This window comes from Cricetulus griseus, chromosome 4, assembly GCF_003668045.3.
Source record: "Cricetulus griseus strain 17A/GY chromosome 4, alternate assembly CriGri-PICRH-1.0, whole genome shotgun sequence".
In the NCBI taxonomy this organism is placed as follows: Eukaryota; Metazoa; Chordata; class Mammalia; order Rodentia; family Cricetidae; genus Cricetulus; species Cricetulus griseus.
Genome location: NC_048597.1, coordinates 66,239,438 through 66,252,046, shown reverse-complemented (window position 1 = coordinate 66,252,046; position 12,609 = coordinate 66,239,438). Strand labels below are relative to the sequence as shown.

At 45.8% G+C, this 12,609-nt stretch overlaps 1 protein-coding gene across 2 annotated transcripts in view; it reads right to left on the bottom strand.

Annotated features, from left to right (window-relative positions):
- The window catches only part of Dgkg (diacylglycerol kinase gamma), a 163,257-nt gene extending 153,862 nt beyond the window's left edge, over positions 1–9,395 (bottom strand). For both annotated transcript variants that reach the window (XM_035444686.1, XM_035444687.1), the window contains exon 1: positions 9,329–9,395. In XM_035444686.1, coding sequence (XP_035300577.1) covers positions 9,329–9,395 — 67 coding nt within the window. The remainder of the gene's footprint in view (positions 1–9,328) is intronic.
- Between the last annotated feature and the right edge of the window lie 3,214 nt (positions 9,396–12,609).

Below are 12,609 nucleotides of genomic sequence, written 5' to 3'. Positions count from 1 at the left end.
TCTTCCTTCCCTCAATGATTTGATTTGGGAGGACAGAGAAGTTGTTGTTGTTGTTGTTTTTTTCTCCAAGTTAAAAAAAGGAGAAAGATAGCTCAGTAGGTAGAGTGCCTGGTTACCTTGGTGTGACCCCAAGAAGGTGGATGGTACCTGAAGAGCAACCTCCAAGGTTGATCTTTGGCCACCATAGATACATGTACCCGCATGCATGTTCACCTACATGAACACACATACACACACACACACACACACACACACACACACACACACACACACACACACACTCTCCAACCACCCCAAAGTATATGAAGGGTGCTGTGATAGACTGGTCTGAAGATAAAGAAGGACTTTCTGGGGGCTATGGGAGGCCTCTGGGAAAACTGAGGAGTTCTGGGGTGCTAGAACTGCTGCTATGTCTTTCCATACCAAACCAAGAGCAGACACAAAACATTCTAAACGTGTGTATGAATGTTTAATCATCTGAGACAGGCTCTCAAGTATCCCAGGCTTGTTTCTAACTCACCATGTAGCCAAGGATGACTTGAACTCCACCTCCCAAGTGATGGGCTTACAAACTTGTACCACCATCTTGGCTTGTGAGTAGAAAGTCCAACACATTAAAAGACTTGTCAGCCCTCAGGAAGGTGAGGCAGGATGACCAGGGCCAAGCTAGCTGTGGCAACATAGTAAGTTTGAACCAGTCTGGAATATAGGAGACATTATCTCAAACTATGCACCAAGCTGAACCAAGCAAAATCTCGAGCTGGGTGTGGCAGTGTAGACCTGTAATTCCAGGACTTGGGAGGCTGAGGCAGGAGAATTGATAGTCTCAGGCCAACTTGGGCTGCACTCAGAGTCTCTGTGTCAAACAGACACACAGACAGACCCCCCCCTTCTTAAGACAACAACAAAGCAAATAAGAACCCAGCAAGAAGGCAGTTTCATTAATTATATCCAGTGGGAAGTGCTGGCAAGGTTCTGCCCTTGGTGCTGAATTGGTGAAACATTTCTGTGGAAGGTGGTTTCTTCCGGCTCTGGGATCCTGACAGCTGTTTCCCCTTGTCCTTAATTTTTATTTTCCATCTTGTTGGAAAGAATTAAGTTATTCATCCTGACACACAAAATTAACCTCAATTATGTCTTACAATTAACCTGGCTGATTTTGATAGTCTAAGGCTGCTCTATTGTGTTTCTGACAGTGGGGACTTCCCCTGGAAGCTGCCTCTCTCTAACCTCTGCATTTCCCCATCACTGCTCCCCATAGGGGACATTTGCACCTGAAGAGAAACAGATATTTAGGGGATTCAGGAAGCACAGTGACTTAAAAATTGAGCTGCCTATAGAAAATAATCCAGAAGGGGCTGGAGAGATGGCTCAACCCTTCAGAGCACTGGCCCCATGAAGGCAAAGTGCTCCCACACATGAAGCAAAAATCAATCTCAAAAAATATTCAGATACACAGGGAAAACACTGCTGCTTTGCAGGGATTTTGTAAGAACCGAGAACGAAAAGAATTAGTAATTGTCATAGAAATGCATCGTGTATGGGTGTATGATTCAGCAAAGTAGACCGTGAAGGAAACCAGTGTTTCTATGACCTGTGCTTCCCCTGCCTCCAGGAATTGTGGGTAATTAAAAGCTTCTTCAAGCTTCATTATTGCTTCTATTTAAACATCTGAGTGAAGGATTCTTCATGGGCTGGGCTGTTCTCTGTGGCTTTGCTGACTAGGAGCCTATCAAGCAGAAGTTATAATCATTGCAGGATTGAGGCATTTTGAAATGCTACATGAAAATGCTTCTGTTGCCTAAAAATGGAAATTTCTTTCTGAAACTCAAAACAGATGTTGAAGAGCTAATAGCTCAGTAAACTCAAGGCAGCAGATGCCAACAATTTGGGTTGCTTCCATTCAATTCAGAAAGCAATGTGGGCAGCAAGATGCTGCAAGGGCTGTTGGAAGCACTGGTGGGGTATGGTTGAGTGGTGTGGTGATGTAGACTGGCCCTGATCGGGGATATTTATCTGTGGATGCTCATAAACTCTCCTCTAGTTCCTACAGAATAAGGGAGAATTCCCCCAGTCTACGAACGATGAAGTTAAAATTCATAAAAATGAAATGGCTTTCCCAAGAGAAGGGTTTTAAGGTTTAGTCTGGGTCAAGAGTATGTGTTCTTTCCCCTCATCATATTTCACTACTGCTGAGAAAATATTTGTGAGAACAAGGTAAAGGGTGATGACTGTGGTAGCAGTGATGGCCCCAAATGAATCAAGATGAGACTGAGATCCAGGTGGGGCTGGTTGTGAGCTACACTGGGTCTGTGGCCGCTGAGTTGGTATAAATGCAGGTATAAAGTTGAAGGACTCTTCTCAGAGGGGACAAAGTAAGCCAAGATGGAGGGCTCTCCAAGAACACAGAGAAAGAGTTAGAACTGAAGGGTAGATTGGGGTCAGATCTACGGGGTTCTTGAATGCCAACTGAAGCTCACTGGTTCAAAACTGTTAAAGATGTTTTGAATGGTAGAGTAACCACCAAGGATTTTCTTTTCCTCCCTCCTTTTCTCCTTTCCCCTCTCTTTCCCTCCCTCCCTCCCTCCCTCCCTCCCTCCCTCCCTCCCTCCCTCCCTCCCTCCTCCCTCCTCCCTCCCTCCCTCCCTCCCTCTTCTTTCTTTCTTTCTTTCTTTCTTTCTTTCTTTCTTTCTTTCTTTCTTTCTTTCTTTCTTTTCTGAGTCCTCTGCATGTTTGCCTGTATACCAGAAGAGGAAACAGAAGTGTGTGAGTGTGTTCCCTGTTCCTCTTGTTTACTTTTCCTTTCCTTCCTTTTTTTTGTTTTTTGTTTTGAGACAGGGTTTCTCTGAGTAACAGCCCTGGCTGTCCCGGAACTCACTCTGTAGACCAGGCTGTCCCCAAGCTCACAGAGATTCACCTGCTTCTGCCTCCCAGGTGTGGGATTAAAGGTGTATGTCCCCTTTTTTTCTTTTTAATGTATCTGAATAATCATGTCATGACCATCAGCTTTACCCAGTAGATGAACACTAAGTCAGGAGATACAACCTTCAAAACTCCAGGACTGTGGTTCTGAAATCTGGCTGTGTGTTAGAGTCACTTGGGCAACTGGCATGTGTACAAAACCCTGCTCTCAAGATCTCCTAAGTCACATCGATTGCTACTCTCAGCAAATAATCCATTGCAAAGCTTCCTGGTGGATTAAAATGTGAGCCATGCTGAGTATCGCTGTTGTGCCATCTGGTTATGTTCTTACAAGCGAGGGAGGACTACCTTAAGAAGCAGCTGCTCCTGTTGGGTAATTATTTAAAGAAAGAAGCTCACAACTGTGGCAAGTCTGAAGTTACTATGTGAGGCAGACAATTTCCCATTGTTTAAATGGCCAGGACCAAAGAACTTTATCCAGCAGGTCAAATTATTCAGTTGTTTGGCAAAGCTGGGCTGAGTTTTGTATAAACTCAGATTGGCTGGACCACGAGCAGATAGTCAGGTGTGGAGAAGGCTCTCCTCAGTGAAAGGTCACTAGTTGTTACAACTGCTCTAAGAAAAAATTTAATCCATGATTATCCCATATGTTTTGTGAGCCAGGAAATCTGGGACCTAAACTAAACATCTGTTCCTAGCATTTCAGAAAATGTAAAGCCTATTTATGAGAAAATGCATTGGCTTTGTTCACAGAGCATTTCCACATGTGTGTGGGGCAGGGATGCTCTCCGTGAGAGCAAGCAGACCAATCAGAGACTTGTGTTGACAGCAGAGTATCAGCCTGACTAACTGGACCAGAATCCAGAAGTTTTTAGGCTATCTTCTAGCTGTGGACACAATTGTTAAAATTGGAGTTGACCATGAGTCAACATTACAAAAGTGAATCTGAAAACTGATATACAGAAATGAAATTTCAAAGTGCCAAACTCTCCATTCCTCAGAATTTCCTAGGAGTTATTGAACTGTAGTGAGGTCAGGAATTACCTGGGATCTGGGGAGAATTCGGGGTCTCACCATGTAGATCTGGACCAAGGCCCAAGATGACACTAATTGTAGTGATGTTGGTTGACCTCACTCTGGGTGAACAGGCCTCAAGCAATACTCCTGTTGATGGACTAACAGTTCAGGCTCACTTCTAACAACCCAGAAGAGAGCATGAGGTGGAGGCCAGGCAGATGTATTTTATATACTGAAATGATAGTAGATAATTCCTAACTGGGGAGTGGTGGTAGTGGGATGATGCCAGGAGAAGGCTGGGATGTACAAATACATCTTGAAATTCTTCCAAGGATCCAAAAAACACACAAAGAAGCAAAAGGACAGGGGCAGTGGTTTCTGCAGGGGCTGGAAGAGGAAGGATGGTGTTACTATAGAAATTCCAGGGCCGGGAGCCTGTGTAGTCTCACTGAGGAGGAATCAGACCATGGAGCAGGATGGGAGATTTGTAGAGAAGCCCAGTGGCAGGCACTGACTCACTCCCCCAATTGTACCACCTTAGCCACTCACAGTTTGTTCTCAGCATGTAGCCCATAGACCAGGTGTTCCATAAAAGCTTATTGAAGGAATGAGGACTAGAAAAGGGATCGGTTGAGGTGCTCATGCCTGTCCCTTTTGTCCTATATTCTAGTGGGGAAATGGTAGACCACTGGTTCTCAACCTTGGTTGCATGCTGGGATCATGTGGAGTGCTTTGGAAAATACTGATGACTGGGTCCCACACCTACAGATTATGATCAAATGGCCCTCAGCAGAGAACTGGGAATGCTCAGAGCCTGATACATGACTGGGATGTGTAGCAAAGACAGAGGCTGGCTGAAGCAGTAGGACTAGCACTAGCCAGAGGCAGCATATAACAGAAAAGACTCTACGAGGACAAGGGTTACTAAATGACGATTGCCATTGTTCCAAAGAGATTTCTCCCTAGCCACACATTCCATGAGGCTGTGTAGGCAAATTTCTAATCTTCACAGAAGGAAAAGAGGTTGAGCTCAAAGAGATGTGGGTGAGAAGACATCGGTTTCTCCCTTCTAAGTCGGAGGGGACTAGATATAGGGCTTTCCTTGGTGTGTCTGCACGACTGTTTGAAGCCATACCCTGATGGCTAGCATTCCAAACAGCAGGGTACTGGTGATGCTGACTTAGAGCTCACACCATTCTACAGCTCAAGCCTGCACATGTTCTCTGATTCCAGGAGAAACATGGAAAGGTTTGGACTGTGTCTGCAGCTTGAAGTCACATACCACTTCTCTTTGATCTAGTTCTAACAAAACTCATTTCCTAAAAGCTCAATGGATAGGTTCACTGTCTTCAAATGCACTCAACTTTCTTTGTTCTAATTTAACTGATATCTATCTGTCTCTGTCTGTCTATCATCTATCTAGCAGGTATTGGATTGACTACCTCTAAGAGACACTTTTATTTAATTTCTTGAAGCTAAATGGAAACAAATGGAACTTGCATTGCATTTACTGCCTTATTTGCTTCTTTGTTACACCAAGACAGGTGATGTTCCAGGCCGGCTTGAAATAAGCTATGTAGCCCAAACCTGCTTCCATCTTGCCATCTTCCTGCTGCCATTTCCTGAGAGCTAGGGCTACGGTTTTGCTTTTATTTTATAATGAAAATTTCTTAACATCACATGAGCTTCTCAATAGACACCTTTTGCTATTGCCTTGCATTCAACTTTCTGTCAAGTGTAGACATATGTTCATGTGGGACTGTTTACATGTACAGACTCAGATCAATGTTCTTAGATCAAGCTTTCAGGTACCTTCTCCTACCAGAAGGCCTCCAGAGAAGGTGTGTGTTTATGTAAGACAAGTGGAACACACCTCCTCCCTAGCCCCCAAAGATTTCAGTTCTTGGGCTGTGTCCTTCATCATTTTGCTATTGTAAGGCTCCTGTTTATGTGGTTATGGAAGAGTGGTTGCTATGGCAATGCGATCTGACTGAACACCAGAATGCATCTAAAATTGGTGGAAGCGACTTTTTCAAGGTTTCCTCTAAGGATTAATCATTTTCCAAGAATTCCCCCCGCCCGCCGTTTTCCTGATGGAATAGCGTTACCAGAGCACTCTTCCCAGCCTCCGATGAGGAGATCACAGGAGTGAGCCAACATTCCCTACCCACTCTGGGCTCTTTTAACCTGGCTATTTTTCTAATTCTCCTGTCTTCTCTTTGTCCTTCTTGAATCCCTAGCTAAGGGCATGCCCTAAACCTCTATCTCCTTCTACCTCCTAACACTCTAATCTCTAATGTGCCTTCATTCCTTCTCTCTGCCCCCCCCCCCACACCTTGTTGTTTCTACAGGGTTCCCAAGTCAGGCTGTAGCCTAATCTTGAGTTCCTACCCATAGCTCTATGTACTGGACATCTTTCTCAGAAGAATCCTGGCAAGCCTGGCATTCTCCATCTCCTCCCACACTCTACAAGGCTCTCAGCCTGTGTCTAAGTACAAGGATCACACAAGGACATCCCTGCTGGACAGGTCTGAATCTTGGAAGGCCAATTCCAGCCTTCTTAACACCTGTCACATGGAGATGTCATTGTTTGAGTCTCATGTCTTTCCTGGTGAGGACAGGAGCTGTGTCTTCCTCTTCGTTGGTTCCTAAGAGCCTGGTACACACAGATGTGTAAGCAGTGTGCCATTGCCACCTTTATTCTCATCCTGCCAAACTGTCTCCATCAGCCCCACGATCTCCTGTTTGCCACATTCAGAGCTCTGTTTTGAGGAACCTCCATTGGCTTCCTTTTGCTTTACATATGCTGATAGATGACACTTCCATCACAACTTCCCTCAAATTGGCTCCAATTCCGCACTATAATCTTATTCCTTGTCTCAGACTGTATTTCATTTCAACCAGGGCCTGACTCTCAGCGCAGCAGCTACCTGATGTGAGCCTCTTTATAGACAGTCTCCAGATTCACGACCCACACGTTGACATTACAGGCTTGATGCTAACTCTGTCCCTGTTGACCCTTCTCCCCACTCAGTCCAGACCTCTGTCTACTTCTCTGCTCACCTTGTCCCTTTAGACTCTCTGACTTGGATTAGAGTTTACTCCACCAGCTCTTCTCCCATGGCTTCAGTTTGGTTCCCTGCTCATATGTTAAAAGACTTAGACCCTCAAGATGTGATCTTATATGGGGCTATTGTAGATCTAAGTGGCTAAGATGAGGTCACGCTGGAGGGGGATGTATCCAATTCATAACACTGTATCCTTATAAAAGGGAGAAATTTGGGCACAAATACACACACACACACACACACACACACACACACACACACACACACACCATACCATGGGAGGAGACTGGGGGAAGAACACAGCTATCAACAAGCTATGGGCACAGGCCCAGGACAGGCCATTTTATCTAGCCCACAGAAAAACCAACTTGCCAATGTCTTGATTTTGGACTTGGGGTCTCCACAGCTTGGAGACAGTCAACTTCTGTTGTTTAATCATTCCCACTGTGGTACAGTTGTCTCCCGTACTGCTTTCCTCTCTTTCCACTCCCTGTGCCTTTATGTACACTGTTAGCCAGAGGTACCAGGGCTGTTGTGTTTCTGAGCCTTTGAGTTGTGTTCTGCTGGACAGGATCCTGCACCACGCAGGACAGACCTTGTCTTTGTGCTTCATTTCACCTCTTGAAGAATAAGTCGAGTTAAATTGAATTTACCCTTGCTCCCAGTCAACACTGCATAATTTCTGTAAACCCACCAAGGTTGGAAAGGAGGGCAGGGTCCCAGCATGCCACCAGCAGACTGACCAGTACACTATGGGTTCTTGATCTCAGGGAGCACATGGAGACACAGGTCATTAGGCTTGGATAAGAACTCAGGGTGTGTCTACTCTTTTGTGTGTGTGCATGTGTGTGTAGGGGTACACATAGGTATGTGTGCACATGGAGGCCAGAGGTCAATGTCAGGTATCTTCCTCAGTCACTTGCCACATTTTTTTTTTTAAAAAAATCTGAGTCTGTTCCTGAACTGGATCTTGCTGGTTCATCCAGATTGGCTGGCCAGCAGGTACCACAGAACTTCTTGTCTGTCTTTCTGGCCCTAGGATGACAGGCACCTGTCACAGGACCTGGAGTTTTCTTTCTTTTTCACACGTGTGCTGGGGATCCAAACTGAGGTCCTTAGGCTAGGTGTCAGGCGTCTTACCAACCAAGTCATCCCCCAGCCCCTGCTCCAGTCCTCTTGGTATACCGATGAGGATGTGGAGGTTCAGGGGTGATAAGCTGTGACATCACAGGGGTGAGAGGCAGAGCGAGCACTGTTGTGGAACAGTCTTTTTGTACACTGTGAAGATATGTTGCTCTTATGCTAAATGGCCAATAGCCAGGCAGGAAGAGGTTAGGTGAGACTTGCACACAGGGAGAGAGCTCTGGGATGAAGGAGGGCAGAGTTGCAGGAGGGGCAGGGAGAAGCAAGATAAGCATGCTATGTTGAGGAAAGGTACTGAGCTATGTAGTAGAACATACATAAGAAATATGGGTTAATTTAAGTTGTAAGAACTAGTTAGTAACAAGCCTAAGCTATCGGCTGAACATTTATGATTAATAATAAGTCCCTGTGGGACTTATTTGAGAACTGGCTGGTAGAAGAGAAAATTCTGTCCACAGAGCACTTGCCCTGGGTCCCTGCTTTGGGCAGGTATCAGTGCTCATACAGATTTCTGCCTCAATCCAAGCGGATTCTGATTACCCATCAGGGTTAGGTGTGGTCTAGGGGAGACATAGCTGTATACTTCTAGTGTGAACTCCTATGTCTGCACTACTGTGACCTGATGCTGAAGTGGTTCTGGGGCACAGCAAACAGGAAGCTAAGAGCCCTAACTGAAAGCCCAGACCTTTCCAGTACAAAATTCACAGAGAGCACACGTCAGAATTCAGTCTCTAATTTCAAAACCCATGAATGGATTGAAGTCAGCGACCATGGAACATGCTTACCACATACCCGTTGTTCTTCAAACTGTATTTAAGGGGGTAACTGGCCTGAGAAAACACTGTGATATTGTTAGGTTGAACGTATAGACCGGGGAAGAAAGGTGAACTCAGCCAATCACAGCTGTGGGTTCTGAAGGGCTTGCTGAGGGCACCGGTGGTTTTAAAATCGGCCTTATTTTCTCCAGTGTGCACTCCAAATTCTGTGGTGAGTGTAGATTATTTGTGAGAACCTAAGAGTGATTCTATCTTGAGACTGAAAGTTTGAATTCTGTGTTTATCAAGTGATTGTAGCTGTCGAGCCTCGTTCTCCATGGCTTTGCAATAATCCTGCCCTCTGAGACTCATCTCCCAGAAGAGAGGAAGTCCCACCCCATGTCTGTAAATGCTAGTACTTACATTCGGAGTATTTCTGGAGTTGATCAAATTCTTCTGATGAGAGGGAGACCCATCGTCCTTCACTCATGTTTCAGACGAGTGTGCTCAACCAAAGCCACAGGTGGAGTTCTGTTCACCAGGGAGAAGTCAAGGCCCAGATCAGGGCCTGGCTCATTGCAGATACGCAATGGATCAGGTCTTCAGAAGACTTCTAGAACACTCAAGTGTTGATGAGAGTTGTGGGCAGCTCTCGACGGCTGACAAAAGACTTCTGCTATTCCTCAGGCAACATACTCCTGCTGTAGTCCAGGCCAATCCCCAAATCCTGGCAATTCCTGAATGGAAGCAGAGAAGCCATTGTAAATAAGATAAAAGCTGGGGGTGGAGTGGGATTGGATAGGGAATCCCAACATGGTCTTCTGTTGAAAGAGAGAAATAATTCAGTATTTCTTGAGGGTGTAGTCTACCTTCAGGGAGGTCTGAAGAGGGAACAAAAGCCAGCACATGGCATCCCTGCTCCATTGTCTGGCTGAATGGCAGAGGGGAAACTGGCCTGTGTGACAGTATGGTCATACTTCTTACACCAGGGATGTCTTCCACAAATGGTGCTATTAGGTTCCTAGAGGCACAGAATGAAAATGCTCCTGGCTGTTACATGCTCCCAGAATCCTACAGGTACAGTAGCCTATGCAACTGGTTTGAAAGAGGAACCTTCCCAACTTCGTTGATGTCTAAATCTTCCTACACGGCTTCAACTTTGCATTGGTGGGCCACCATGGAAATTCAGGTAAGCTCTAGGCTTGCAGCCTGTAGTGTGAGGGCAGTTCTCAGAGCCACTGAAAGGCTTGTAGAGGAGGGCCTGTCAGCCTCCAGGTACAGGTTCTGGGGCAAAGGGAGGTGGAGGGACAAGAACACAGGGGCATTTTCCTTTAACCTTTTTGTGTCCCAGTGTGTTTCATTAAATCAGTTTTGCAAGTGACAAAATGAAGGCAGTGGGCCAGGATTGGCATTTAAAGAATGAAACAGAGTTGGATGGAAACGCAAGTGCTTTCACTGTAGTAAGCTGTGTTTCAGGAGACTGTCCTTTAAATTATATTTGCTTATTTTGTTCTGGGTCAGGGATAGAAATGGTTGGTAAACCTTTGGCAGGATAGGAGGATATGGAAAGAAACTGGTTCTAATGTTACAGAAGAATAGAGCCGAGTGGTAATGCCATAGGGTCTACTCTGGGGCCAACTTCAAGGTCAGTCTGAGGAGGCCCAAGTGTGTTAGCAATACAGGAAGGAGGTCCCAGAAGGGAGACACAGTTAAGATTCTCTATCATAGTGTATAGTCATGGCTGGTGCTGGCCTGCCTGAGAGGGTGGCACTATCTCCAGGGTTTGAGATTCTAGCTCCATAAAAAAGGACAGTGGTGTGAGGTGGCCAGGGGGTGAGATGCCTGGAGGTGTTCATGGTGATCTCTCTCTTCCAAGAAGGCCAATGTCTCCTTAACCTATTGGCAGTCTGGATTTGTTTTTCAACATCTGCTCTTCTGAAGGTCACAAGTTCAAAACCTACAGGTCCTTCTCAGTCCCTCTGAGCTCTGTTCTCTCTGTGGGCATCCGGTTTCCAGGCAGGAAACCCTTGCCTTGAACCTTACATGCCTTCCTGAGAGTTCCTGCCTGCAGGCTCCATCATCATCTTTTGCCATCTCTAAGCAGATGCGACTCTTCAGCCTGCTTTCATTCCCCACAGAACTCACGCATCGCTTCTGTGACTCCCCTCCCCAGCACTGAGTCCTATCCTGAGTCCAGATCTGAATGGTCAGCGATCTGCAGATCCTGTACTTGGGTATGACTGCCCAACTATCTCTTGAGACCCTTCAACATTCCAAATTACCTTCCGAAGCACCTGCCAGGACCCTCCTCCTGCTTCTCATCTGTTCTGCAATCACTCAAAAGACTCACCTGGCAGGCTAGAGGCTGAGGCCCAGCCTAAGCTCGCCACCTTCCCTCCTGTCAAACCCAGCAGTGGTCCCGTGCTGTGCTGACCCTCCCTTCGCCAATTTTTGCACTTCCCCTGCTCTGCTCTTTCCCATGGCCAGCCAGATCATATCTCTCCCGCCAATAAAATCCTTTAGTGTGTTCTATTGCCTACACAGGAATTTTTTTTTGCGAAGCCATCTAAGATCTGGGTTCTCAGAACTGGTTCCCCCTAATGAAGTGACACGTGGCTCTGTTGCTGTCTCTATTTAATAGAGGAGGAAAAGAAAACTAAGAGCTTAGTAAAGAGGGTGAAACAAACAAGCAAACAAACAAACAAACAAAACAGGAACCACCGACATGTTTGTTTAAGAAAGCCTCTGTGAGAGAGCCCTGTGTGGCAATCCATGCCTAGAACCCCAGGATCCAGAGGCGAAGGCAGGAATGTGAGTGTGAGGCACCCTGACTCAAACAACATAGAACAGAAAGCAAAGCAATGTCTCTGCGGCTTCAGTACCGTGCACACCCCATGAGCGCAGAACTCTAAGAGGACTCAGAGCCACATAGCAAGTTAGAACAATGCCGACTGCAAAATCAGAAGGCAAGCAAGGACTGTGGCTCTGGGCTTCGCCTCTCATTGATTATTTGACAATTTTCTAGGTGATTTTCTCATTTCTTGAATTTTTTTTTCCTTTTGAAAATGACGATACAATAGGGAAAAATGTATCTGATGTTACGATTGGGTCAATATATGTACAACCCTCCCTCCAACACAATGCCTGTAATGCAGTGATATTCAACAAAAATGACTGTTCCCAACACCTGATATGAAAGTGAGGGTAAATGCTGGGGCCAATGGGGCGGCAGAGATGCCTCAGCTGGAGACGGCATTTGCTGCCAATCCTGATGGTGCTGGAAAGAGAGAACCAACACTCAGTTGTCCTCATGGCTTCCACTCATGCACATACACGCAATCAATAAAAAAATGTAAAAGAAAATCAAAAGGAAGTTTGAATGGAGATATCTTTCATAGCGAATGACACTGTTCCCAGAAGTCATAGGTTATTAAGGAATAGCCAGTGCCAGGTGTGGGGTACCACCACTTCCTTATGCATTACTGTTCGGGAGGGTGACAGAAGCCCCACAGACAGTCTAGGCCATTGCCATTTCTCTTGGCTGTCTACCAGTAGAAGTAAAACCTTATTCCTGAAGTCACCACATACTTTGGTTGCAGGACATAATGGCATCAACCAAGAATTGAGTCTTTTGATGCATAGCTTCCATAGTGCCAGAAGGTGCTATGTAGGCCTCTGTGGGAGAATTGACACCAAATGTTCTC